The sequence below is a fragment of the Heliangelus exortis genome, chromosome 11 (genome assembly GCF_036169615.1).
Source record: "Heliangelus exortis chromosome 11, bHelExo1.hap1, whole genome shotgun sequence".
In the NCBI taxonomy this organism is placed as follows: Eukaryota; Metazoa; Chordata; class Aves; order Apodiformes; family Trochilidae; genus Heliangelus; species Heliangelus exortis.
The window spans coordinates 1,128,184-1,153,735 of record NC_092432.1 but is presented as its reverse complement, the minus strand read 5'-3'; the positions used below and the strand labels follow the sequence as shown (position 1 = coordinate 1,153,735).

Sequence of the window (25,552 nt, the reverse complement as noted above, 5' to 3'; positions counted from 1 at the left end):
CCTGAGCAAAAAAAGGGCATTTAATTTGCATTAAAGCCAAAAATTTAATTTGCATTAAAGCCTCTCCCTTGGTTTCACCCCACGGTGGTTAAGAGGAGTTTTTCTGGAGCAGAACCTATCATCAAGCTCCTAAAAATATCAGGGAATTCACCAGGATAGCTTGGAGGAAATCCTTTTTTTTTTTTTCTTTTTTTAAAAAAGGTGCAATGCCCTTCCATCCCAGTGGCCTGTTTGGACCCAAAAAAGCCACAGAAAAAATTGTATAAAAAGATTTATTGAAATTCATCAATGACAAACAGACATAAAACTCAAAGTTTGGCTCTTCTGGGAAAAAAAACAAAACAAAACAAAACAAAACAACAAAACAAACCCAAAAAAAGAAAAAAAAACCTGTTGCAAATGTATTTATACAGATGAAATATTGACTAGGAAATACAAGTCACTTCTAAAGCTATTTTTAAAGAGGGATATGAAAGTAAAACTGTACATTCACTAGGTATTTTTTTTTTTTCAGTCATTTTACTGACTTCCACTAGGTAAGAAAATACAATTTTGTATTAGTATCTCGTGCTTGAGTGTATGAAAAGAAACCTCCTACCCCTACATGCTGAACTGCCTCCTGTATTTAGGGTTTGTAAAAATTTTCAAAGTATAGAGCACAAGTGGAAGTAGTTTCTCATCACTTAAAATTGCCTAGGTGTTATATATTACAGACCAAAATAGTACACACCTTATTTAAAAGGGTTGAAACAATTTTTTTTTTTTTTTTTTTTATTACAATTGTCAAATTTCATTTCACTAGTAACTCAGGAATTAGGAACACTTTTTATATATATTTATATATATATTTCAATGCCTGCCATTTTCAGTGTATTGGCTATACCCTAGCCAAAAAAAAAAAAAAAATAAAAATAATAAACCCAAAGCAAACCCCCCCCACTTAAAAAAATTAAAGAAACAGAAAGGAAAACACACAACACACGTGGAAGGGAGGGAGGGAGGGAAGGAGAGAGAGGGGGGGTTGCAAATTCACCCCATAAACCAGATCCAAAGGAACACCCCAAAAGAAACCAAAAATAAAAAAAAAAAAAAAAACCCAAACATTTGGTCACTATTTACAAACAGCAAAAGAAAAAAGGTACCTAGAAAAGCAGGGAAAGCATTGGCTGAAAATGGCAGTCATCCATGGACAGGCAACAAAGAAATCCCTTGATCCAGATGCCATTCTCACCCCCTTGCTGGGGGAGGAGGATGATGATGCTCCTGCCTCAGCTTGCAGCATCCCCCCCCCTCAAAAAAAAAAAAAAAAATGCTGACAATTTATTTAGTGACTGGCAGCAGTGGAAAAAATCCCAGCAACCAACTCTGCTCAGCTGCCTCAGAAGAAAAGTCTGTCTTTTGGGGTATCATCCACTGATCTCTGAAATTTAATTTTTTTTTTTTTTTTTGGGAAAGATGGCAAACTACCCACTCCAATAATAAGAAACAAATTACCACTTGGTTTATACTTGCTATTGCAGTTACAGGGACTAAGAGAGGGACAAAAAAGAAGAAAGAAAAAAAAAAAAATCAAAATGAATAGGAGGAGTGGCAGTAAAAATAGTATTTTATTCCCTTGCCCACCCAGTCTGCTTCTCCCTCTCGTTCCCACAGCAACATTACAATCAGAAAAAAAAAAAGGAAAAAAAAAATAAAAAGGAAAAAAAAAAGGTTGGGGTGTGGGGAGGGGAAATACAGGGTAAAAACAGTCAAATCACAATAGGAAATTTTTCAAAATAGGTTATTCAGTTTAGTCATCTTCATCCCCTTCTTCTTCAGGCTCTCGTTTTCTCTTCTGTCCCTGTTCTTCCCCTGGAAAAGAAACCAAAAGAAACCCAGAGTGTGGGTGATGCTGGGGGCTCCCTCACACTCCTGAGGAGTTCTACAAGCTCATCAAGCTGCTACTTTGGCAACTGGCTCACTATCAAAGGAGCAGCACTGCAAGCACCAGCCTGCTTTTTAGAAAATGGCATTTTACTTGAAATAAAAATGATTTTTCTTGTTTTATCTCTAGCAAGAGGTGGATTGCTGCCATACCGTGCTCTTCTTCATCTTCATCATCATCTACCTCACCATCGTTGTAGCCTTCTTCATCCTCCTGGATTTATAAAAAAAAAAAAAAAAAAAAAAAGAGAGGGGAAAAAAAAAAGGATTAAAAAAAAAAATAACAGGACTGTTCAGCACTTGGGGATCTCCACCAGAATTCTACAACAGGGAGAAAGTCCTTGAAGCATCTGAAACCAAAAGGCAGAGACTTCCCACCAGCTTATGTAAGTGCAGGGTTTTTTTTGCTAGAGAAGAACTGGCCTCTGGCCCAAGTTTCAGTGCAGAAAACCAGAAGCAATCAGAGCAGCCCCCCCTGGCTTCAGCCAGCTTGAAACTTTATGCTGAGAGCTGCACATTCTGTGAGCTGAGTGGTCAGGAGGCAGGGGGTTTAGGGCCAGAAAGGGTTAAACCATGGACAGACCACTCCAGGAGGTGCTGCTGGGTTTGGGAAGAGCCTGAGCAGCCCTTCAGGAGTGGCAGGGAAGATTCCCTGGCTGGAAAACCCCAGTTTTCCACCCAAACAGTCCCATTTTCTCCCCATTCCCCAGGGCTGTGCTAACAGCAAAGCCTCAGCAGGCTGTGCCCAGCTCCTCACCCCCACACACAGCAGCTGGACTGCTCTAAAACTTTAAATATCCTGAAAATCCAGCAGGTAACAAGCCCGAGGAGGAACAGAGGGTCATTAATCCCTGTGCCCCCCTTGGGGACAGAGGCTGGAAGCTCAGCTCCTGGGATGCACCTCAAAGCAGCTCTGCAGATGTTCCTGCTGGGTTTTGGTTTTTTTTTTTGGCAGCCCAATAACCAGAAGGATTTCATGGCAGTGGTCACTAGATGGCAGCTGGCTCATGGATAGGCACACCTCAAAACCACCCCCACCATGCTGCTCAAGTCAACTACAGCTTCACTGCCTGAAACCCCCCAAAATTTGGTCCATTTCTTGGCCAACTATTCCCACTCCCCACCCATCATTAATCCCCCCAACCCTTACCTCCTCTTCTCCACTCACATCCTCTTCTTCTCCTTCCTCCTCTTCCTCCTCATCATCTTCATCTTCTACTACCTGAGCATCATCATCATACTCCTCTTCTATAAAATGTCAGACAAGATTAACCACTCAGGCATGTAAAATTTCCTTTTTTTTTTTTTCCCCCCCCAACCCCCAGCATTGCCACCTGAGCTGTGCCAACCTCCCACCCACCCAGGGAGCCCCCTGGGAGCTCAGCTGAAGGGCAGGACACAACTCCAGGCAGCTCCTCAGCTGCTCCACAGGATGAAGATGTTGTCCTGTGCCTCTGCAGCCTGGGGACAGGGGAGTGTGGCAGCTGCACCCGTGCTCTGAGGTGCTGGAGGGCTGCAGAGGCCCTGACAATTCAGTCACAGCAGCCCCAGGACTGCTTTAGCTTCAGCTGCTCCACTCCCCACTCCTAATGTGCATTTTTGAGCCCCTGGGACACTTGCAGCTCTTCATAGAATCACAGAATCACAGAATTGGCTGGGTTGGAAGGGACCTCAGAGATCCCCAAGTCCAACCCTTGATCCACTCCCCCCGTGGTTCCCAGCCCATGGCACTGAGTGCCACATCCAGGCTCTTTTGAAATATCTCCAGGGATGGAGAATCCACCCCTTCCCTGGGCAGCCCATTCCAATGCCTCAGCACCCTCTCTGCAAAGAATTCCTTCCTAAGATCCAACCTAAACCTCCCCTGGCACAACTTGAGACCTCTTGTGCCCTCTTGTCTTGCTGAGAGTTGCCTGGGAAAAGAGCCCAACCCCCCCCTGGCTCCAACCTCCTTTCAGGGAGTTGGAGAGAGTGATGAGGTCTCCCCTGAGCCTCCTCTTCTCCAGCCTCAACACCCCCAGCTCCCTCAGCCCTTCCTCACAGGATCTTCATCTGCATCTGCTCCCAGCAGGGACACAGCAACTTCAGGGACAGGGACAACCTCACCAGACAACCACACATTGGGAACCCTCCCCAAGTACCCCAGGAGGGTCACACCCCATCCATCCACCTTTTGGGTCTGCAACTTCTGATTTTCAAGAGGTTAAATGCAACCAGCCCAAATCCTGGAGGGGTTTTTTTGGGGTTGATTTTTGTTTGGTTTTTTTCCCCAAAACACAGGAATGGTGTTTTGGAGCTTTTCCTGCATTTTGCCTGCAGGCCCAGACTTGTGCCCTGCTGGAGCTGGCTGCTTGCACCAGGCTGCCCAGCCCTGCTGCAGTGCTCACCCCTCTCACCACAGCTCACACTCAGCACTGGAGGGAAAACTGCACACCCAGCAATTCTGCTTTTGCTGTGCAGCTGGGTTTGAAGAGTCTAGCAAATTCCCCCAACTCAGCTGGATACTCATCCAACCAGTGCCCTGATGCCTCTCAGAGCAGTCTGACAGGGGAGGAGGGGGCAAAGCAGCCCCTCCAGCTCAGTGGGACACACCAGGACTTTTCCTAACATGAAGAAGTTTTGCTTCACCAGTGCCTTTCACACAGCTTCCCCAAGCAGAGCTCAGCACACACCCTCTCCACAGTTCCTGCCCAATACCAATTAGTTCACTTTGTCCTCAAAAAGCTGCCACAACCTCCTGGTGATGCCTTGGCTCCTGTGCCTGATTCCTTGACTCAGCCACTTGCTTCTACACCCAGTCTGGTTCTCCACCCTGCCCTTCTTCCCCAGGGACTACACAACTGCTCCTACTTCCCTGCTCACACTGCTCCTGGAAAACCCCAGTGTCTGCCTGCCACCCTTGCCCAGCTCTCCCTGAACTCCTCTTCCCCTGGGTTTGTTGTCCCCTGGACTCTTTCAATGCCTCCTCTTCCTGGCCCCTTTTTCTACCACCCTTTCACTCCCCACCTCTGACTACAGACATGGCTGAGGGTGTAGCTCTTCCAGGCTCTGCCCACCTCCTTTCCCCTCACTGAGAGGGTCCTGGCACGGTCCTTCACTGAGATCCTTCTGCTGTACATCAGCCAGGAGCTGCTGAGGACACCCCTTTTCCTGCCAGTGAGTCAGAGCAGGGAGCAAAACATCCCACACAGCATCATCAACCTCCCAGCTTCCACCCTGGGAGCAGCAGAAAGCCACATACCATCCTCATCCTCCTCCTCGTCGTCCAGGCCCTCCACGTAGCCCTCTGCGTCAGAGTCCGGTGCTTCTTTGTCATCCCGGTCTTTCCCTAGAGAGAAGAAGCAGAAAAGCAGCTCCTTCAGGGCCTGCCCACCTCCTTTCCCCTCCTTCCTTCAGAGGACACCCAGGAAACTTTTTCTCCTTTAACCCTCCTTCTTTCAGAGGACACAGAAAACTATCTCCTTTGACCCCTCGTCCCTTCAGAGGACACCGAGGGGACTTTCCCCTTTAGCCTCTCATCCCTTCAGAGGACACAGAAAACTTTCTCCTTTAACCCTCCTTCCTTCAGAGGACACAGAAAACTTTCTCCTTTAACCCTCCTTCCTTCAGAGGACACAGAAAACTTTCTCCTTTAACCCCTCATCCCTTCAGAGGACACCCAGGGAACTTTCTCCTTTAACCCTCATCCCTTCAGAGGACACTGAGGGGACTTTCTCCTTTGACCCCTCCTTCCTTCAGAGGACACAGAGGGGACTTTCTCCTTTAACCCCTCATCCCTTCAGAGGACACAGAAAACTTTCTCCTTTAACCCTCCTTCCTTCAGAGGACACAGAAAACTTTCTCCTTTAACCCCTCATCCCTTCAGAGGACACAGAAAACTTTCTCCTTTAACCCCTCCTTCCTTCAGAGGACACAGAAAACTTTCTCCTTTAACCCCTCCTTCCTTCAGAGGACACAGAAAACTTTCTCCTTTAACCCCTCATCCCTTCAGAGGACACAGAAAACTTTCTCCTTTAACCCTTGTCCCTTCAGAGGACACCGAGGGGACTTTCTCCTTGACACCCCTCAGGAAGGAGCTGCTGGGAACACCTTTCTCCTGCCAAGGAGTCAGAGCTGGAAGCACCAGGGTGCCAGGCAGCACATCCATCTTTTAGCTGGGGCAGCCCAAGCAGCAGAGCTCACATACCATCCTCATCCTCCTCCTCATCACCCTCCACGTAGCCCTCTGCGTCAGAGTCCGAGGCTTCTTTGTCATCCCGGTCGTAGCCATCGAGGTATGTGAGTTGGGGGAGGAGCTTGAAGACATTTTCTCTGTAATTGTTCAAGTTGGTTACCTCGCAATTGAAAAGATCTAGACTCTTCAGGTTTTCTAACTTTTTCTGGAAAAAAAAATAATAAAAAAAAAAAATTAAAACGAAAAGAGAAAGCTCTGAAGTTCGGCGTCACGCTAATTCTCTGCAGAGCAGAGAGAGCAACTCAAGAGCTGGGTCAGAAGGGAAATTTCAGTCCCTGCCTGGGGTGGAACAAAGATCTGTGATGCTTGGCCAGTGCTGGTGTCTGAGAAGGGAAAATGCTTCTTACAAACAGGAGACTGAAGTCTGGAAAAAGATAATGTGCAAAAGCACACCTGCTGCCAGGGGCCAAGCTGAGGATGTTCCAGTGCAGCCAATTATCCCCAGAGCACAAGGACAGATAATTGCAGTCAAGTGTGTTTAAACTATAAGAAACAGACTCTTCTTTGGACACAAGAATTTTGCTAAAAGAGGTGGTAAAAATGTTAATGGTTGTATCTTACAGACTGTGGGAAAATAAAAAAAAAAAAAAAGGCTTAGAAATGGGACAGGAATTTAGCTCCCGATTTTAACTTTCAAATTATTTTTTTTTGTGCTTTTCCCAGAGCACTTTGATGTACAAACAATAAAAGCAGAAGCAGTTGAGGATTTGTAACCAGTCTTATGAAATATCTCCCTGCTGGAATTTAGGGTGTAGACCAATGGTGACAGCAAGAAAACAGTAAAACTAAAACTGGTAGCAGTTACAATCCTCTCTCTCACCTGTTTGCTGCAGGAGTTTATCTGCTCTGCTCCCCTTCTGTTGGGGGAGAGAAGATCCCAAAACTGCTCCTTCAGACATTTTAAGTATTTGGGAAATAAGTATGAGCAAAAACTTTTAGTTTCTGGAGAGCAAAGGGCCCACAAAGCAAAAACCAGGAATCAGCACTACCAGGACTGGATGTTTTATGGAAGTGCAAAAACTGGACCTCTTAGGGGATGGCAACTCATTTGCACCTCATACTCTGAGCTAAATCAGAGAAGGATTCTGGCTTTACAAAACAACAATGCCATTACACAGAGATTTTGAGGGGGCTTTTTTAAAGCCAGATCAGTTCCTGGATCCTGTTCATAGCTAAATCTCACCAATGATTACATTAGAATGGGGACAGCACAAGGCACTGAAGGCAGTGCATTTCTGAAACAAACTGGATCTCAGCACTGGAAACAAGAGGCAGAGCAACCATGGTGAGGAGCGGGAGAGGTGATGGAAGCTGCAAACCCAGCATGGGGGCACAGCCTCCAGCAGACACCACAGCCCTGGGCAGAAGCAGGGGCTGGAGATTGTAGACCCAATGCTCCAGTGAAAATATAAGCAGCTCAGACAGAGTTTGGGAGACTCCCCAGCAGCCCAGGCTGGGCTGGGGGAGCTTGGGGCATCGCCAGCCCTGGTACCACTAGAGGGAAGCACAGCCCTGGGGCAGGGCAGCCACAGCCAGGTCCAGCTCAGCCCCAGGGTACCTTGAGATTTTGCAAGCCTGAAATTCTCATACTGATCACAAAATTTGGGTTTGATTTCACCCCAGCCCACATCTACTTACCAGAGGTTCTATTGTACCGAGATCTTTTAGTTTGTTGCCGCTTAGGTTTAGATACGTGAGGTTGGGACATTTTTCTGCCAAGACTTCCAGTCCTCCTGAGATTCTGTTGTCGCTTAGCTCAAGCTAAAAGGCACACAAACATCTTGAGTTTTTAGTGCAAACACGGATCACAAAGGAGTCTGCTCAGCTAAATGACAGCTGCATCACCCAAAGCACCCCTTTACACGCGGGGCGTCAGGCAAAGGGGGAGGGCGGCAGCGGAGGGGTTTTTTTTTTTATTTACCTTCTTAAGTTTGTTTAACTTTGGTAAGTCTGCAACTGAGGCTAAGCCAACGTTGATTGTACTTAAGAACTCCAGCTCTTCAAACTCATCTGTAAGGCCCTCGATTCTGCCGTCGCATGACCTACAGTTGTCAAGGACAAGTTCTTTCACCTGGAAAAAAAGAACAGCGCAAAACATCCGTGAAAATTTCACCCCCAGGCAAAGGGTGGCAGAGATGAGGTGGGAAATGAAAGGCATTTCAATAAAAGGGGGGCCCCCAAAGGTTGTTTTCAGTGTCTGCTCCCTGGTTTTGCTGGCAGGCCAAGCTGGTGTTTGAGAGGCTCAGATATTTGGCTTTGCTCAGGCTCTGTGTTGTTCTGTAAATGGTAGAAAGGGTTCCAAACCATCCTGGTCTCACCTAAGCATCACCTTTGGTAAAGGCAAGCAAGAAGAATTCTAAAATAACAAACCAAGCTACTTATTCTTAAACTAACCCACACCTTTGAGGCTCCAGACACCTCAGCTGCTATCACAGCATCTCAGCTGTTAAAATCGCTGCTCTCCGCGTGCAAAAATCCAAAAAGCTTTTCCAGAGTGGAGAGATCCCTGGCTGCTGAGACAGCCCTGGAAACCAAAGGGTGACCAGCTGCAGGTCTGGCTGGAGTCTCACCTTCCCCTTTCCAGCACCTCGATGGACTGGAGGGGAAAATCTTCTCCAAGGAGGCAATTCCTTGCTTGGGGAATTCCAGGGGATGCCTGAGGGATGCTGGCAGGGGAGGTGCCGAGCACAGAGCTGCTGCTGCTCCTTATCTCCCTCAGCCTTTTGCAGCAGGGAGGCTCCAAGGAAAAGGGGAAGATAATGTGGGGCTCAGCAGAGCAGGACCTGCCTGACAGGAGGGTTGGGTTTGGTTCTGTTTTGTTTCTTTAAATAGAGCAGCCCTGGTTCTGCAGGTGCTGCCTCCAACGGGCACCACGCAGAAGAGCCCCTAAAATACACCCCCACCCCAATAAAAACATTCCTTTGCACCCTAAAGCCAGGCCAGCCCTACAGGATTCAAGTCCCCTAATAACCAACATGAGTTCTTCTGGGTTCTGGGGAAGCTCCACCACCGAGGACTTGGAGTCCATGGGAAGAGCCCACCCAACCGGGGAACATCCTGAGAATTTCTGGGAGTTTTCTTCCCTCCAAAATACCCAGGAAAACCCATCCTGGTGCCCTGCAGACCCCCTCTCATGTCTGAGCTTTGTTTCCACCTTTGGAAAAGGAGAGGATGCAAGAGTGGTGGATGCAGCACCAGGAAGAGACTCTTCAGCTCACACCGAGGACAGTTAATATGCAAATATTTAATTTTCTTAATTTTTTTATTACTGCAATTTCACTGCACGGAGAAAAATGCTAGGTAGTTTTATAGCTCCAAATAACATCCCTTGATTTCTAATTAAATCCCAGGCACTGAAGTCAATAGGGAAGCCAGCCCAAAGCAACACGAGAGCACAAGTGATTCATCTGGAGAAGGAGGCAGGAAACACATTTGCCAGGACTCCCCACTTTTCCTCAAAGAATTATGGTGGGGAATGGCTACACAGAAGTCTTCCAGAAAAAAAAAAAAAAAGTCTTCCAGAAAAATTTGGTTAGAAGAAACCAAAGATCAAGTCAAACCTTGATCCCACCATCTCTGCCACTGGAGGGGGAGGAGAACCCCCCCCAAAAAAAACACTTGTAACAAAAAAAAAAGCCCTTTTTGCTTGGAAATTTGGGCAGAGGGCAAGGCAGAGGAAAGACACACACATGTCTATCTGCCTGCTCTAACAGTATTTAGGTATCAGCCAACCCCAGCAGGAGCAGTTTGGGGACAAACACGGAGTTTTCTGTCATCTGCTTCACACACACACGCGGCTCCCAGCAAGGAAAAAAAAAAAAAATAATAAAAAAAAGAAAAAAGGGTAAAATAAAAGCAGCTCCACCCAAAGCAGTTGCACCCCTCTATCTGTGTCTCCCCCTTATCTGCCTTGGCCAGCAAGGTGGGTGAGCCCAGACAGCACCCAACTCCAGAGATGGTTTGGAGCCAGAGGGGCAGCAGAGAGTGGGATGGAGCCACCAAGACCTGGAGAGCCCCAAGGTCTCCTTCTGCCTTATCCTCTTTCCCAAGGGATGAAGTAAGGCAGGAGGGAGTGCAGGGGGGAAAAAACAAAGAGGCAAAGAGGGGTGAAGCTCCCTCAGGGGTAGAGATTTGAGGAGGAGCTGGAATATCCATGGATTCAGAAGCAGAACCCTTGAATGTGGTGGCAGAGCCAACTGGTTTGCTGGTTTTAGGACAAATTGCTGTTCCCAACATTCAGGAAACTCTGATGCAGAGCTGCACCAAGAGACAGGGCAAAGGGACAGACAGAACAGCTCCTGGGGAAGCAATTCCAGGGAATAAAACTGGGCAGGTTGGGAAGTGGCAGAAAGCTTGGTGGAACTGAGAAGCATTTTTAGGGAATGAGGCTCCTCCTGCTCCACAAGTGCCAGCACAGCAAGATCCCAGCAGGGCTTCTGTGGTCAGAGGTGTGTTCACACCCTGAGTGCCTTCTGGAAGAGCACGAATCCATAAAATAAAACTCCAAAAATAAAATTCCAATGGTTTTATATCCCAAGAGATTTAACAGTGGGAAGGGAGGATGGGACTGGGCTTCTCCCAGCTTCACCACCACTGCTGCATCACACCCGAAGCTCTCACAGCACAAAGAGCAGAGATCACCACCAGCTTTGGGAGTTTTTGTAAGGATTGAAAATTCCCTGCAGTCCTCTACATCCCACTCCTCCTCTGAGGACCTGTTGGGTTGAAGTTCACCACCAAAACTACCCTGTGCCCCTCAGGAGAAGACACTGCTCCCCAGGAGCCCTCTGTGCTCTCACAGGGACACTTTTCCAAGGTGCTGGATGCTCCAGAGGTCTCCTTGGGAGCCTTGTGAGGATGCTGGGTCTCATCCTGGCTCACCAGCACCAGTGAGCACCTAACTGTGCTCAGGAGAAGGAGAGGGAAAAGTGGGAAGGTGACCTCAGGGAAGCTGCATTCCACCTCAAACAGCTCCCAACCACAACTGCATGGAGGAGGACTAAAAAAAAAAACCCATTCCTCAGTTGTTTTTTTCAGAAGTCTTTGTAATCCTAAGGAAAATTCCAGCTCCTGAATCACTCTCCAAACATCTCCTGAAACTCCCCTGAAAACAACAGAAGGAACACCACGATTTTTACCTCTCTCTCCTCAGATTCTGCCAGCAAAACCACAGAACAAACCTCTGCCTGATCGAGTCACTGGGGTGAGGACCTATTCTGAGTCCTGTCACATACCTGAAGGAGAGGAGAGGAGCTCAGATGGCCCCAGCAGCTGTGGAGGATGAGCAGCCAGAGCTAAAGAGGACAACACGAAGATATTTGAAGAGAGAGAGAGGCTAAAGGCATAAAAGTCCTCAGCTCATTCCTGTTCACCAACAAAGACAAAAAGTCCCACTGGTATATTGCCAATTTTCTCTCTGTCCACCCCACAACCAAACTGGAGTAAGGACAAATGTAAATACAAGGCAAGCCACATCACCCATGTTTATCTGCCAAAAAAAAAAAAACAAAAACTGCTGCAGCATGAGAAACAGTGGAAGAGCAACATGCCAGAGGTCACCACCACCCCAGGTAACACCACAAGACTTACACCTAGGGTGAACACCTAGCAGGAAAGCTGAGGTTCCTGTTGCAAATCAATGATGGCATTTATGGGAAATCACCCTCGGGTGCTTGGGCAGGGACCCTGCACATGGTACAAGTGTTTCTTGCCCAGGTTGCTTGTCCCCTGCCTGCTGGGGTGGCTCTGCTGTCCCTCTCCCCCCTTTGGTGGGTGCCATCTGCTCCAGCAGGTGCTTCCTGGCTGTCTCTGCTCTGCTGCTTCAGCCCTGCTCTGTGGTTTCCCAGTGTCAGCCCTTCCCTCCAGCAAGCTCCCCAGACCAGGACCTGCTGCTCACCCCATTTTCTGAGAGTCCCTGATGCTTTCTTTCAGCCCAGGACATCACCTCTTTGGGAGCTGGGGATTGCAGCATCCCCTCCAGCTCCTCCTCTCCAGGACTTTGGTGCCATCACCTTCTGCTTGCTCCATCAGCAAGGACTCCTCAGGGAATGTCAGGGTGGGAGGGACCCCCAGGCCCCTCTGCTCCAACCCTTCCCATGTTATTGGTGATGGGAGATGTCCCAAAGTGGGGGAATCCCCCCCTTCCCCTGGGAGACCATTCCAACCTCAGGGGGAATGATTTTCCTCTCGTGTCCAACTGGGATCTCCCCAGGAGCATCTTGTGCCCCTTGTCCATGGGATTCCTGGGAAACAGGGAGTCTCCAGCTGCTCTGTAGCCCCCTTTAAGTACTGGAACATCACCCCCAGGTCTGTCCTGAGCCTTCTCAAGGCTGCACAGACCCCAACACTGCTTCCCAAATGCACACACAACACCCTGAACATCACCATGAGTGTCCAAGCATCCTCCTGGGATAACTACAGGCAACCACGTGGCAGCAGCCACTGGATTTCACAGGAATCCCCACGAGGGACACATCTGGGGCTTGGCCAATCTCCCTGCCTCCCCTTCCTGGTGCTGTTGTCAGGGGTCTGTCCTCCCCAGTTATCAACAGGCAAGCAGTGGAATGTAAGAGCAGCCAGAGAGTTATCACCCCCACCTTCAGCCCAAAGCTCCCACTGGAAGAGGTTAAAAAGGCAAAGTCTCTCCTCCAGAAAGCTGCAGCCCCCAGGGAGATCCATGGACTTGGGACTCAGTTCCTGAACGCCTGGCTGCAATTAGGGCTGAAGGAGGTGAGAGGAGGACAGGGCTGTCAATCTGATAGGAAAAGATAAAAGGCTGATTGCCAAGTACAAATCCCATGCTGCTGGCTGCCCAACAGGAGCAGCAAAGGCTGCAACTTCTCATTTTCAGCATAATGGACCAGGTGCTTCTGAAGTGTCTGCTGCACGTGGCACCCCCAGGACAGGAGCATCCCCACTGCCGGGCAATTTTATGGAAAAAAACCCCAAACAAGTAAAGGTGAGGGTGTTAACTCTGTCTTGCATCCAGGGAAGCAGTGGGATAACCCATAGGAACCCTGATTTGGAGGAGGGCAGAGCTGAGGAAAGGAGGGGAGGGAGGGAAGGGCTGATTCCTTCTGCAAGCTGAGAGTTTTCTTTTCTCCCTGATGCACAAACACGTGCAGACACTTGGGTTCCTGTTTTTGGGAGGGCTTTTTGGGGCTCAAAAGCCACACTCAAAATGCCCACTGCTGCCCACTGTAACCAGATTGCCAAGAGCTGGGTCCTTTTGGTTCCTGTGCTGCATGCAAGATGTGTGGATCCAGAAATGGATCCCCTGGGGCTTCCATCCCACTCCATAAGGTTTAGGAGAAGCCAGGCTGGCCCAGGCAGGATGTTCTCACAAAGCCCAAGATAATCCCCAAGTCCTGCAGGAGCCCAGCTTCACAGGCATGGTAAGGATAGAGAACCAGAACCAGAACCATCACATGGGTTGGAAGAGACCCTCAAGGTCACCAAGAACCAAGAGCTGACCCAGCACTGCCTGTCCCATGGCCTCAGTACCACAGCTCCAGGGCTCTGAAACCCCTCCAGGGATGGGCACTCCACCTGAAAATCCTTTGCAGGGAGAAATTGTCCCCAGTCTCCAACCTAAACCTCCCCTGGCACAACCTGAGACCCTTTCCTCTTGTTCTATTGCCACCTGATGTTCTCCATCCTCAGGTTACAAGCTTCCCATGGCATGAATTTCCATTTCAGATATTATCTGGAATGTGACTAGGCCAAAATATGCTTGAGTGAACAGCTTATTTAATACCTTGGGCTAAAAAAACTGCTCTGAAGGCTCAGAGATGTGATGCAATTTCTGCTCCAGGATGAGCACCAAAACACAACCAGCCAGCAGAACTGAATTTCTCTAAAAAGCACAGAAAGCACCACGTGCCATTTGCCACCTGCATTCAGGATGGGCCCTTCAGCCATGCCCAAGCTCCCTGGGATCCCAAGGCACAGCAGAGCCAAGCCACAAAAAGCTCAGCTCCTGGAAAACACCAAAGGGAAGGGCAGAGGAATCTCTCACCCAGATTAGAGCAGCTTCTGAACAATTCTGAGGCACCCCAAGAGATGTTCAGCCCTTCCAACCATCCCAGATGTGCAGGCTGGGAAGCAGGCTGGGAAGTGCTGTGGCACTGACTGTGCTGGCCTGGTGCCACAGGGGATTCCCCTTCCATGGGGCAACCCTCAGCTGCTCCTTCTGGGTGGAGATGCTGAGGGATGGGGACCTAGCCACAAACAGAATGAAACAGAACAGAGAAATTCCACCAGTGTTGGCCTCCTCTTCCTCCCCCAAGACAGGCAAGTGAAAACCAAACCAGAACAAAGGCACCAGCTGCAGGTGACAGCAGAAAGGGTTTGGCTTTTTGGTTTTTTTTTTTTTTCCTTCCCAACCAAACATGATTTTGATGCCTTCCTTCAAGGCTTTACTGTGTCAGATGAGATAAAGAGATTTAAGTCACTTGCAGTACATGCCTTAAAACCAGTTAAAACCAAGCCTTCCCCTTGCCCAGGCTCTGGCTGTTGCTGTGTCATGCAAGGAATCTGCAAATCCCAGGGCAGGGAGAAATTCTGAGTAAAAAATGGCCACATGGCACAAACCATTTCCCTGGAGATAGGGGCAAGAATCACGTTAGCAGGGAGTGAGGGCTGGGAAGGGACTGGATGGGATGGATTTGTAAACCTTGTCATTGCTCACAACCACACAACTGCCTCAACAGTGACTCCACTTCTGGTTGTTTTGCTTGTTTTAGACCCATCCACCCCAGGTGGGACTCCAAATTCTTGCAGTGAGCTCATGTGAAACTACTTCCAGACCTAAAAATTCCTCTAGGGTTTCTCCAAATGATGCAACCCCTTTTGAACTTTGTATTTGAGCTCCTCTTTGCCCTCTTTTTTTCTCAGAAACTCCCACCCATGCTGTTAAACACTTCAGTGGAGGGTTTTCCAGGACCAAAGTTGAACTTCCACAGCATTGCTTTTTACTGCTTCAGATTTTTCACCACAGACACCCACAGATCCTGATTCTGCTGCCCATGAGCTAAAATTCCAATATTCTCACTGGGCTTTACACTCTGTTTGGCAACTACACCCTAGCAAAAGCCCCTCACAGCTCATTTAGTTGAAGAATAGTGATGAAAAAACTCAAAATTTCCTCTGGATGAGGGTACCACCAAGGAACTACATGAAAACAGCAGCCTAGGGACCAGACAACACAGGGAAGGAGACAGGAGATGTTTGTTGGGTTGGTTGTTGGGAGGTGCTGTGTGTGTGTGTTGGTTTGTTGGTTGGTTTTTTTTTTGTTTTTTTTTTTAAATCAAAGCTCTTCTGTGTTCAGGGACAGCTTAAGGCTGCTTGCACAGCTCAGAAAAAAATCTGGCTCAGCAGCAATGCATTCACTTTTTCTGCTCTCTGGAACTGTGGATAGCTCAGCTACAAAGCCTGAGCAATACATCATCCAAGTAATGTCACCTCCCTTTGCTCTCCTCTCTGGGAAACCAAAGCTCCAGGTGGAGGACAGGAAGAGGCAGAAGGGGAAAGACAGAAAGTAAAGAGTGGTGGCAATTCTGTCTCACACTCAGACCTAATTATCTAAAAAACTTCTAGAAAGAATAACCTACTGCTGCCTTTCTTGAAAAACATCCCACCCCCCAACCAAGAAGCACCATGAGTCACCTAAATATCCCTTCACACACTGACAAGGGTCAGGACAGCCATAAGCAACACTCTAATTAATAAAGGGAGAACACACTGAGGGACACAGAAAGCTCTTTAGTCCAAGAGTGCATCCTTAGCTGTCAGTTTTGGTTCTCCTGTTACCACCTGTGAAAACCCCAAGTATTTCTTTGGACACCCCAAGTATTTCTTTAGACACTCTTGAGTTTCAAGGACTTCAATTGCTTGACCTTTGCATTTAATGCATCTAATGCATTCACTTTTTCTGCTCTCTGGAACTGTGGATAGCTCAGCTACAAAGCCTGAGCAATACATCATCCAATTAATATCATCTCCCTTTGCTCTCCTCTCTGGGAAACCAAAGCTCCAGGTGGAGGACAGAAAGAGGCAGAAAGGGAAAGACAGAAAGTAAAGAGTGGTGGCAATTCTGTCTCACACTCAGATCTAATTATCTAAAAAACTTTTAGAAAGAATAACCTACTGCTGCCTTTCTTGAAAAACATCTCCCCCAACCAAGAAGCACCATGACTCACCTAAATATCCCTTCACACACTGACAAGGGTCAGGACAGCCATAAGCAACACAGTAATTAATAAAGGGAGAACACACTGGGGGACACAGAAAGCTCTTTAGTCCAACAGTGCATCCTTAGCTGCCAGTTTTGGTTCTCCTGTTACCACCTGTGAAAACCCCAAGTATTTCTTTGGACACCCCAAGCATTTCTTTAGACACTCTTGAGTTTCAAGACTTCAATTGCTTGACCTTTGCATTTAATGCTTCTGAATATTCAGGGTAATGGTGGCTGCTTCTCCCTTTCCTAGGGATGGTATCACTGCCCAGCAGAGCCCTGTCCTGCCTGGGCTGGGTGCTCCACCTCTCAGTTTCTTCCTTTCTGAGACACCCAGTGCCTGGTACCACATCCAAAGTTGGTTTTTTTCCCCCTCACTGCCAGCTATTATCAAATAAAACAGAAGGAAAACCCAGGAAGGCACCTCCCCTTTCATTTGAAAATTCTTCAGTTAGAAATGTTAAGCACTGAGCTGAACCACTGAGCTCAGCAACAAAGGACTGAGGTGGAGACACACATGAGAAAGAAACACTGCATTTAAATGAAGATTAATTTTAAGAGCTGCAGATTTAATAGGGGAAGCAGTCCCTGAAGATGTCAGCTGCTCCAGAATGCCCTGGCAAACCCTACTTGCAAGAGATAAGCTTTTCTTAGGTGGTTTTTTTTTTATGACTTTGAAGGGAAAGTGTGGATGGACAGAATAAGAGCACAACTTTCACACAGGGATGTAAAGGCAGAACCACTGAGGCCTTTTTGTTGGGTTTTCTTTTTTTTTTGGCAATATTTCAAAGGTCATGCTTACACACACCAGGGCTTCAGGACTGATTTTAGCAACCTAGTCAAAAAAAAAAACAAACCACAGACTGCATCTTTCCCAGCTAGTTCACCCGAAGGATAGCAGAACAAGAGGGGAGACAGGGAAAAAAAAATACAAAATTATATGCAGAACAAGTCATGGAGTGTCATAGGAATAGCTGAGAAGTGCCCATCACTCCAAAGCTCAACAAAAACATCACTGCTGTTTCCACTTGAGACTTGTCCCTCACTGCAGGCACAGAGTTTGGTTCATGGAGCTGAGCTGGTTGTCAATCAAAGCTGCTAAAAACTCTGCAAATGGTTTGTCTGGGTGGGCAGTGAGGAGCAGACCCCCCTCTCCTCCTTTTTTCTTCCTTTCCTGGCACCCCAGACACAGCACTGGGATCCCAGAGGTGCCTGGAATTCTGCTCTCCAAACCAAATCCCTGTAACTTGCCCTGACTTTGGGTTCACTCAGAATTCCAAAACACAGCACTGACTGGTGTTCCACAAGGCACAGCTTCATTTGCAGCCTTTTCCAACTTATCTGTACCTTTAGGGCAGAAAAACAAGGGGAGTTATCCACAGAACTGATAAATCGGGGGAAAAAATAAATAAATCGGTCAAATTGAGCCTCAGGGGATGTAAATATTGGAGAAAGCCACTGGTACTTCTGCCACATCCACTTAAAGATCAGCACTGAGGTAGGTGACATGGTCTTTTAGGCACACTTAAGGAGAAAACATTATTTAAAAGGCTTAAATCTCAAGTGGGACCTTGAAACATGCAGGAGGTTTTGGGGTACTTTGAAAGCAGAAGAGCAAAAAAGGTATATTCTGCTTTTATGGCTACATCACAGACAAATCCTGCTGCAAGGATGGATTATAACAGCACAAACTTAGGGTTTTATAATAGTACAAACTTACAAAGCCCAACTAAGAAGTTTTTTGTTTGGGTTTTTTATATTCAAGAATTTTTATTCAAGAATTTTCAATAATTTTTTATCCAAGAACCCTTGTTTCTTCGGGTGTGTTTCTTGCTGGACCAGGACAGAATAACATCACCTAAACCCCAGCTTCTCTCACCTAAACCCCTTGTTTCTCTTAATACATTTTTACCAAAACAGTGTTTGGACAGGCACCTGAATCATAGGGAAAACTTTGTAACTTGAATTTATGTTACATTTTGGTAGTCAAAAGGGAATTCTCAAGACCTGAGAGTTTAAAAACAAAAATAAACCCAAACTTTACCACTGCTACCTTCTAGCAGCATCAGGGAGAGGTGGTTATCATGTAACTTAGATCCATCCATTAGTAATTTTTTAATTTTAATTTTTTGGCATTTTTTAATTCTACCTCAATTTTTCAGCCTGATTTCTTTGGGGGGAGCATCCATCCATCCATCCATCCATCCATCCACCAGGATGCTCACTTGCATCCTGGAAATGCAGAGCCACAAAAAGCAGCTGCCTGACCAACCTGGGAAAGTCTGCAAAACAGGCAGCAATTTTCTTTGGCCATTTGCACACCCTGCTGCCAGCTCCAGAAGTGGTTAAATGCTACAAAAATCCCTGATAATCTGCTCAGGCTGCCTGGAGTTTGGACGTGCTGCTCTCCTGCCTCCCTAGACACAACCACATCCCATTTTTATCTCCCTCCCCTGCCCACTTTTGAGGCTGTTCAGCCTGGGGAAAGTTAAAAAAAAAATAAAAAACATAGTATTTTTTTCACATTTAGGTCTTTGAAATGTTTTGTGTCACTTTAAACTCTTCACTGTTCTTTCAAGCAGCACAACAAGGAACTAGCTTGGGGAAAACTGCCTTATTTTATATCCTTTATATCCTTATTTCTATCCCTCATTTAAGTGAGCACTTTGTATAAGTGCCTGCACCACATTTCCCTTCACTGCTAAAACCTACAGAAAAAAAAGAGAGAAACTGAGCTATCAGGTGAGTTTTAAAGAGTTAGAGGAACTCAAAATACCTGATGTTGCAGTCAGTATTCCACCAGTGTCACAATTTTGAGCTGGGAAAGCACAAAATCCTCAGACTAAACTGGCCTGGTAGCACTAAAGTAAACAAAATTATTTTTAAAATTAATTAATTTTAAGTTTTTGAAAATTAATTTCAAAAAACTCTCTCTGTGTCACATGGCTGAGAGCCTCAGCACCTGTTTCAAAGTCCTTGCATTTTATAAATGAAGTTTCTGAAGGGAATTGAACAAGAATACCCCAAATATGCCCAGGTCAGTGGTTACACCACTACCAGCTGATTGCTCTGAAGAAAACCCATGAAAAATAATATTTGTCCCATTTCCAGCAGGCAGTTAATTATGATAGAAAGTCACAGTGATAAACAAAGTGATAAAGGCTACAGCAAACTGGCATAAAAGTTGAAATATTTGGGCAGAAAGATGTGTTGGCTCTAGAAAACACAGGAAAAAACTATTTCAAGCAGCAAAACCTCTCACCAAACTCATACAAAAAAGGAGAATTTAAACCAAACCAACATCAACAACAAAGAGGCTGAGGGAGGAAAAAAAAAAAAAAAAGTGAGAAATATCTCCTATACAATACACTTCAGGACATTTATATCATATTTTAATCATCAACAGAGAACTTTATTTGGCTGAACAGCTTGAAGCAGCTCACTCAGCTGTGTTCTACACCAGCCTGGTGTTAGCCAGATCAAACTATGAAGTATTAATACACCACCTTACTGACACCCTCCTACCTTTGATTTACACGAAGTTTTGATCTGGTCAAAGGATGTCTCAAAAGATGATGTACTGCAAAACTTCAGCAGGGCAGAACTTGTGTGCTCAGTTATTTTCACCAAGGTTTACTTACACTGTGTTTAAAAGTTTGGAATTAATGAAATGCTGCCTATCAAACAAAACCAGCTCACAGAACCATCCTGTTCATCCCCAAAGACTCCCTAAAACCCCAAAACAACTGAGACTGGTGTTAGAATCACTTCCAAACCCCAGTGTTAAGCATCTCACCTTAAAGCACTGGGCTGGGTTTTATTCTAACAGGTAATTTGGAGAGACAAGGCTTCAAACCATCCAGCTAATTCTCCAGGACACCCCAACACGTGTCCACAGCTGTGATCAGTGGCTGTACAAAGCGGGCTCTCAGCAGAACACTGGTCCCAAAGGGCAGCTCCATCCTGCTTCCCAGGAAGCCAAAAAAGCTCAGGCTTTGTCACCACTGTCCCGTTTGCTGCCTGATCCACGTTAAGTCACTGGCAAGAGTCAGAGGCGAGCAGGTAAGAAGAAGTGAGAGGTTAAATAAGGCTTAATTCACATCCTACTGCTGCGGGGGGCACTGAAACCCCCCACAGCTCCCTCAGCTGGCTTTGGGGTGAGCCAGGACACAGCAAAATTCGAGCATAGAGGAAAGAATAAAAAAAACAAACACCAACCAACCCAAACTGTCCAGTTTATCCCTAGCACGCTCAGGGTGAAGCCTTGGAACTGTTGGTCTCTGTTTAAAATGGTGAGTAAGCCTCTAGCAGTGGGAATGGTGGCTTAATCGGCCAAAACTAAGGAAAATGGTAAAAAAAAACACCAAAAAACCAAACCCAAACAACAATAAATAAATTAAAAATAAAATGGAGTAAAATAAAAGGATCCCCCAAAGCTGAGACCTACCTTCCTGCCCTGGAAGCAGCCGCATTCCCAGCACGGCGCTGCCAGCTCGGGGGGGGGGGGGCTGCAGGGGCACCCCCGGTACCGATCCGGCCCGGTTCCCTGGGCAGACCGGAGGCACCAAGGCGGCCTCATCAAGTACAAATAATCATCATCAAACAATAATAAAAGACGATGGGGTTGAGGGAAGGGGACGGCGCCTTTTTACCCTCCTGCCTCGTCCCGCTGCCAACAGCCGCCGCCTCCTCCTCCCGCCCGGCTCTCGGCGACAAAATGGCAGCCCCGGCGGATGGCAGTCATGTCGGAGAGGGCGCCCGGGCGCCCCGCCGCCGCCCGGCCCCGCCGCAGTGCCGGCGGGAAGGGCCCCCCCCGCTCCCTCCTCTCCTCTCTTTTCCTTTCCTTTTCCTCCTTTCCCTCCGCCAACGCCTCATGTCGCACTTCCACACCCCGGCCCGGCTCCGGGAATGGCCCCCGGAGCTCCCCTCGCAGCTCGGCGGGGCGGGCAAAGCAACCGCCCGCGCATCCACCCTTCCCTCCTGAGGAGGAGGGAGGAGGAGGAATGGGGGGGGGGGGAGTGTGTAAAATAATTAAAAAAATAACAAACAGTAAAAAAAAAAAAAAAACAAAAAAAAAAACCAACATGGCGCCGCGTCCTACTTGCTGTGTGGCGCGGGAGCGGCGGGGCGGGGGAGAACCGGGACCGTCCCCGCTCGCCTCACGGTGACCCCCGCGCCTGAACAATGAGCCCCGGCCGGGCCGCGCCTCAGCGCCCACCGGCGCGTGCGGCGGCGGGAACGGGAGCCCTCCTCCTCCTCATCTTCCTCCTCCTTCTTCTCTCCCCCTAAACCCCCCCCTCCCCATCTCGTCCAGGAGTTTTTAAACTTTAAAGCGCAGGTTCCATCGCCCTCCCCCGCCTTTGTCCCTCGGACGCGGCGCTCGGCCACCGAAAAGCGGCGGGGGCCGCGTCCCGCCGCCTTGCCTCCGCCCTCCCCCCGCAGAGGTACGTTCACCCCCCGCGCCTCCCTCAGCCTTCCTCCCCTCCCGAGCGGCGGGGACGGGGCACACACGCACCTCGCCCTCCCCCGGCCATTATGCAAGGGCCTGGCGGCGGCAGCGGGCCCAGCACCGGCACCGATACCGGTACCGGCGGGAAGGGAAGGGAAGGACGGGGCTTCCCCGCCGCTGCCCTCGGCCTCCCCCGTGCCACGAGTTCGCGGCCCGGACGGAGCGGACTCGGTTCCCCGCCTGCTGCGGGTACCCCCCCCCCTCCCTCCCTCTCCTCCTCTTTTGAGGAGAGGGCGGTTTTGGGTTGGTTTTTTGTTGTTTTTTTTTTTTTGAGGGAAAAAGAGCATTATTATAATTTTTTTTTGTCCTGACAAAGTTTTTTTCTCTCTCCCGTTTATTCCGCCAGACGCGGAACAACAACCTGAAGTCCGGCCCCGGGGGAAGAGGGAAGGAAGGCGGGGTGGCGGTGGCTGGGGGGGTTCTAAGGAGAAGGGGGGGCACACGAGAAAAAAAACCACGCACACGCACGCATCCAGGCTTTTTGTGCGTGTGTGGGGATGGAGGGGGTGGAGAGCGCGTTTCTTTCTCGCAATATTTTTTTTTCTTTTAATTCAACGCTCGCACTACCGCCGGCGATACCCGATCGCCCCCCCCCCTCTCCCCTCCTCCTCTCTCTCTCTCTCTGAAGAAAAAAAAAAAAAAAAAAAAAAAAGCAAAAGAAAAAAGAAAAAAAAAAAAGCAACCAACCGCTAAGCATTGGTTTAAAATTCTTTTATCTTCTCAGCATCTGGAGAGAGGGAGAGGGAGAGGAGGGAGAGGGAGAGAAAGGGCGCGTTCATGAGGACTACAAAGTTACAAATATGGCTCCCCAGTCTCTCTTGCCTGATCACTGCAAAGAAATGAAGACGCACTTTAAACTAAACCATTTGCAACTCCCTCGCAGCCCCTGCCTGCCTCTCCCTGCCCAGCACCCACTACAAATATTTGCCAACTAAACACGCCAAGAGACGAGCACCAACTTATTTTTATTTAATGCCCGGCGAGCCCCCTCCAAGGCATCGCGCACCGGCAGGAGCAGCCTCTAGTTTTCCCCTAAACCGGAACGCGTGCGGCCTTGGCACCCCTAAAACTGGGGAGTGGGGGGTGAAGGGTACATCCCCCCCCACTCCACGCAGCCAGACCCACGCAGGTAGGGACCTCAAGGGCAGCCCCGCTGCCCCCTCACCGCTGCTCGACCCCCACCCCACTCTGAGCCCTGCGGGAGGTGTGTGTGGTGGTGGCGGTGGGGGAGATGCACACCTCCCTCCTCCTCCTCCTCCTCCTCCTCCAAAAAAAAGAAAAAAAAAATCTAAAAAACATTTTAAAATTAACCATTAAAAAAAAAAAAAAAAACCCGTGGGATGGATTTTTATTATTATTATTATTATTATTTTGCATTGCTTACATCTGAGGGCGTCCTGTTCCGCAGCTCTAAGTGGATCCTTTTCTTCATGTCCATGGCTGGCGGGAGTCGCTCGCTGTCCCCGGCTCCTCTCGTGTAGTGACACCGACGGAGACCCCCCCCCCTTCCCAAAAAAAAAAAAGCCAGCGCGGGGAAGGGACTTGAGGGCTCACCCAGCTCCGCTCGGAATCCCCAGCCCCAGCACCGCGGCGAACACTAACCTGATAACTGCGGGGGCGGGGCCTCCCGGGGGCTCCGCGATGATCGACGGCTCTGCCGACCAACCAGAGCGCCGCATCGCCGGGACGGAGCCAATGGGGGCGGGCAAAGGGGAGGTGAAAGCCAATAGGGGAGCGGCGAAGCCGACCAGGGGGACAGCCCGGCTGGGAGCGGAGGATCATTCCGTGCTGGGGGCTGATGGGGAAGGAGCGGCGGCTGCGGCTCCGCGCTCCGCTTCCCCTCACACACACAGGCACCGCTCCGCTTCCCCCCGCACACCCCCCTTCCTCCCTCCCAGCCTGCCGGATCCTGGGGGAGGCGCCGAGGCGCGGGGCGGGGAGCGGCAGATAGAGCCGGAGCCCGCCCGGGCAAAGGGTTTCGCAGCCAGGAGGGAGGGAAAGGTGCGGAGCGGGGCGGCGGAGCGCGGGCAATGGCGGCGGAGAAGGGAGGGAAGGGGAGGAGGGGGGGGGGGGGAAGGCGGGGAGAGCGGCGGCTGAGGGGAGGAGCGGCTCAGCGCCTCAGCACGACCGCCCCAGCTCTGCCGGGGCTCCGCGTCGGGCCCTGCCCCAGCCCCGCGGGGTCCCCGCGGCTGAGCCCCTGCGGGAGAGTGCGGGACGGAGCTTGGGGATTGCGGGTCCGGGGCTCTGCACTCCCGCGGGTGGGTGAGCAGGGTCCTGAGGGTGGGCAGGGGGGGTTGTGTCCAGAAATCCTTTTGGTGGGGGGATTCCCGCCCTCGGGAAAACCTCCCGGGGATGCTGGCACCGCGTCCCCTGCGGCGTTGCGCGGTGTTCCGCGGGATGAGGCCCGTGGTGCCGACGGGAGGGTTGTTCCTCTGGGTTGTTTTTATTTTTTATTTTTCTGTTTTGCCAGGCAGGCTTGGGAAATGAGGTGCCAGCTATGTCCTGGCAGGGATGCTCCAGGTGTTGGCTCCTTCCCGGAGAGCGGCGGAACCCCGCGTTGGGTCTGGGAAACCTCGGGTGTAGTGGCAGCAAAAAAAAAGAAAAACTCCTCAACTTGGTGTTTTTGTGACAGTCACTGGAGTCTGGGTGGACTTGAGAGCCTGGATTTCGTCTCAGGAGGTTGGTTTGGAAGAGCTGTGAGCCTCTGGTTTGAAATATTTGGTGTTCGGTGTCAGCAAAAAGGATGAGGATGGCTGGAAAAGTCTCTTGTCAAAATATTTTTGTAGTGCAGGATGGAGAAGTTTCTGTTACCTGCCTCGACTGTGGATAAACTGTAATGGATGCAGCTGACAGCTACCAACAAGTTCTGTCCAGAGTGGGTGAGCTGGGAGAGAGGTCGAGCTGGACCCAACTTCAGGTAAAAAAGTGGAATTTTTAGCATGGTACCACCAGTGTTCTGCTAGAGGTTAATATTTTTGTCATGGTTTAGCTGTTAGATTGGATGTCAGCTTTGTCTGTGGCATGGGCACCTTGGTTTATTTCTTGTTCTGTGGCACTGGTTCCAGCAAGACAGAAGCTACTGCAGTAGTTTTGGAGCAGGAACTTCACAGAGTGTTCAGAGCTTGTGGGTGAGGGTGAATTTTGCTTTAGCTCTCTTTCAAATTCTCCCTTGCAGGTGTGAACAAAGGTGGCCCCTGGGCTGAGGCTTCACAAAGGAAGGTTTGGTCTGGAATTTGTTTTCATGACCCAGGTGAAGACCTTTGGAAAAGAACTTTTATCATGGAAACAAAATATCCACACGTATCAACTAAACGGACATATTAAAAGTTTCTGAGAATACAGAGATACTTTTTGGCTTTCCTTTGTTTTCTCAGAAGTGAGAATGCCTTGTGTGTTCTAATTTATGTAAAAGTTGTATAAAATGCCCTCTCCGAGCTATTGGAGGAAACTGATTCAAAGTTCAAGACCAAAATTCAATGTTTAAACCTGTTTGTTTCCCATTCTTGTGCATGCTGCAAATGTTTGAGAAGTCTTGAGAACTCTTTGGAGAGCTACAAACGAATGGAAATGTTCTGTGGGCTTAAATATCTTAAATGTTCTGTTCACAACAGTAAATAAATGTTGGATAACATCTTTGCAGAGTGCAGCTTTT

General features: G+C 48.8%; 1 protein-coding gene and 1 long non-coding RNA gene across 5 annotated transcripts; one reads left to right on the top strand and one right to left on the bottom strand.

Moving 5' to 3' along the window:
• Positions 1-258: 258 nt before the first annotated feature.
• On the bottom strand, positions 259-23,416 carry ANP32A (acidic nuclear phosphoprotein 32 family member A). Of its 2 annotated transcripts, none has more exons than XM_071754105.1 (8): positions 23,285-23,416; positions 8,079-8,228; positions 7,796-7,918; positions 6,110-6,302; positions 5,165-5,251; positions 3,074-3,171; positions 2,077-2,137; positions 259-1,851 (listed from the first exon to the last, which is right to left on the bottom strand). In XM_071754105.1, exons 1-8 carry the CDS (start codon positions 23,336-23,338, stop codon positions 1,790-1,792), a joined length of 828 nt encoding a protein of 275 aa, XP_071610206.1. In that variant the 5' UTR covers positions 23,339-23,416; the 3' UTR covers positions 259-1,789. The 2 variants fall into 2 exon arrangements, with proteins under 2 accessions (XP_071610206.1, XP_071610205.1); XM_071754104.1 differs by lacking the exon at positions 23,285-23,416 and adding an exon at positions 20,839-21,071.
• LOC139800711 (uncharacterized) lies at positions 21,444-25,531 on the top strand. Of its 3 annotated transcripts, XR_011727890.1 has the most exons (5): positions 21,445-21,835; positions 22,625-23,901; positions 24,371-24,579; positions 24,687-24,817; positions 25,076-25,531. It is a non-coding gene; the product is annotated as an uncharacterized lncRNA (long non-coding RNA). The 3 variants fall into 3 exon arrangements; XR_011727891.1 differs by having other exon boundaries at positions 21,444-21,835; positions 24,375-24,817; XR_011727889.1 differs by having other exon boundaries at positions 24,371-24,817.
• Positions 25,532-25,552: the final 21 nt, after the last annotated feature.